Source organism: Buceros rhinoceros, unplaced genomic scaffold (genome assembly GCF_000710305.1).
Source record: "Buceros rhinoceros silvestris isolate BGI_N320 unplaced genomic scaffold, ASM71030v1 scaffold26277, whole genome shotgun sequence".
Classification (NCBI taxonomy): Eukaryota; Metazoa; Chordata; class Aves; order Bucerotiformes; family Bucerotidae; genus Buceros; species Buceros rhinoceros.
This window is the reverse complement of record NW_010424325.1, coordinates 1961-2172: the sequence shown is the minus strand read 5'-3', so window position 1 is coordinate 2172 and position 212 is coordinate 1961. Positions and strand designations below refer to the sequence as shown.

At 61.8% G+C, this 212-nt stretch overlaps 1 protein-coding gene across 1 annotated transcript in view; it reads left to right on the top strand.

Moving 5' to 3' along the window:
* Window positions 1-33: 33 nt before the first annotated feature.
* The window catches only part of FDPS (farnesyl diphosphate synthase), a gene marked incomplete at its 5' end in the record, with an annotated part of 1402 nt that continues 1223 nt past the window's right edge, over window positions 34-212 (top strand). Inside the window, one exon of the mRNA XM_010140767.1 lies at window positions 34-128. Within this exon, the coding sequence (XP_010139069.1) occupies window positions 34-128 (95 nt within the window). The remainder of the gene's footprint in view (window positions 129-212) is intronic.

Genomic DNA, 212 nt, shown 5'->3' with positions numbered 1-212 from the left:
CCTGGGGGCTGCTCGAGTAAACCTGTCCCCTCTTTTCAGACGGCCTATGAGACCGAGCTCGGGCAGGCGCTGGACCTCATCACTGCCCCCATCTCGCAGGTGGATTTGAATCGCTTCAGTGAGCAGAGGTGAAGAGGCAGGAGGGGACAGGGACGCCAGCCCTGTTGCAGCAGGGCGGCTTTGCTTGCCAGGGCCTTCCCCATTCGTAAGAG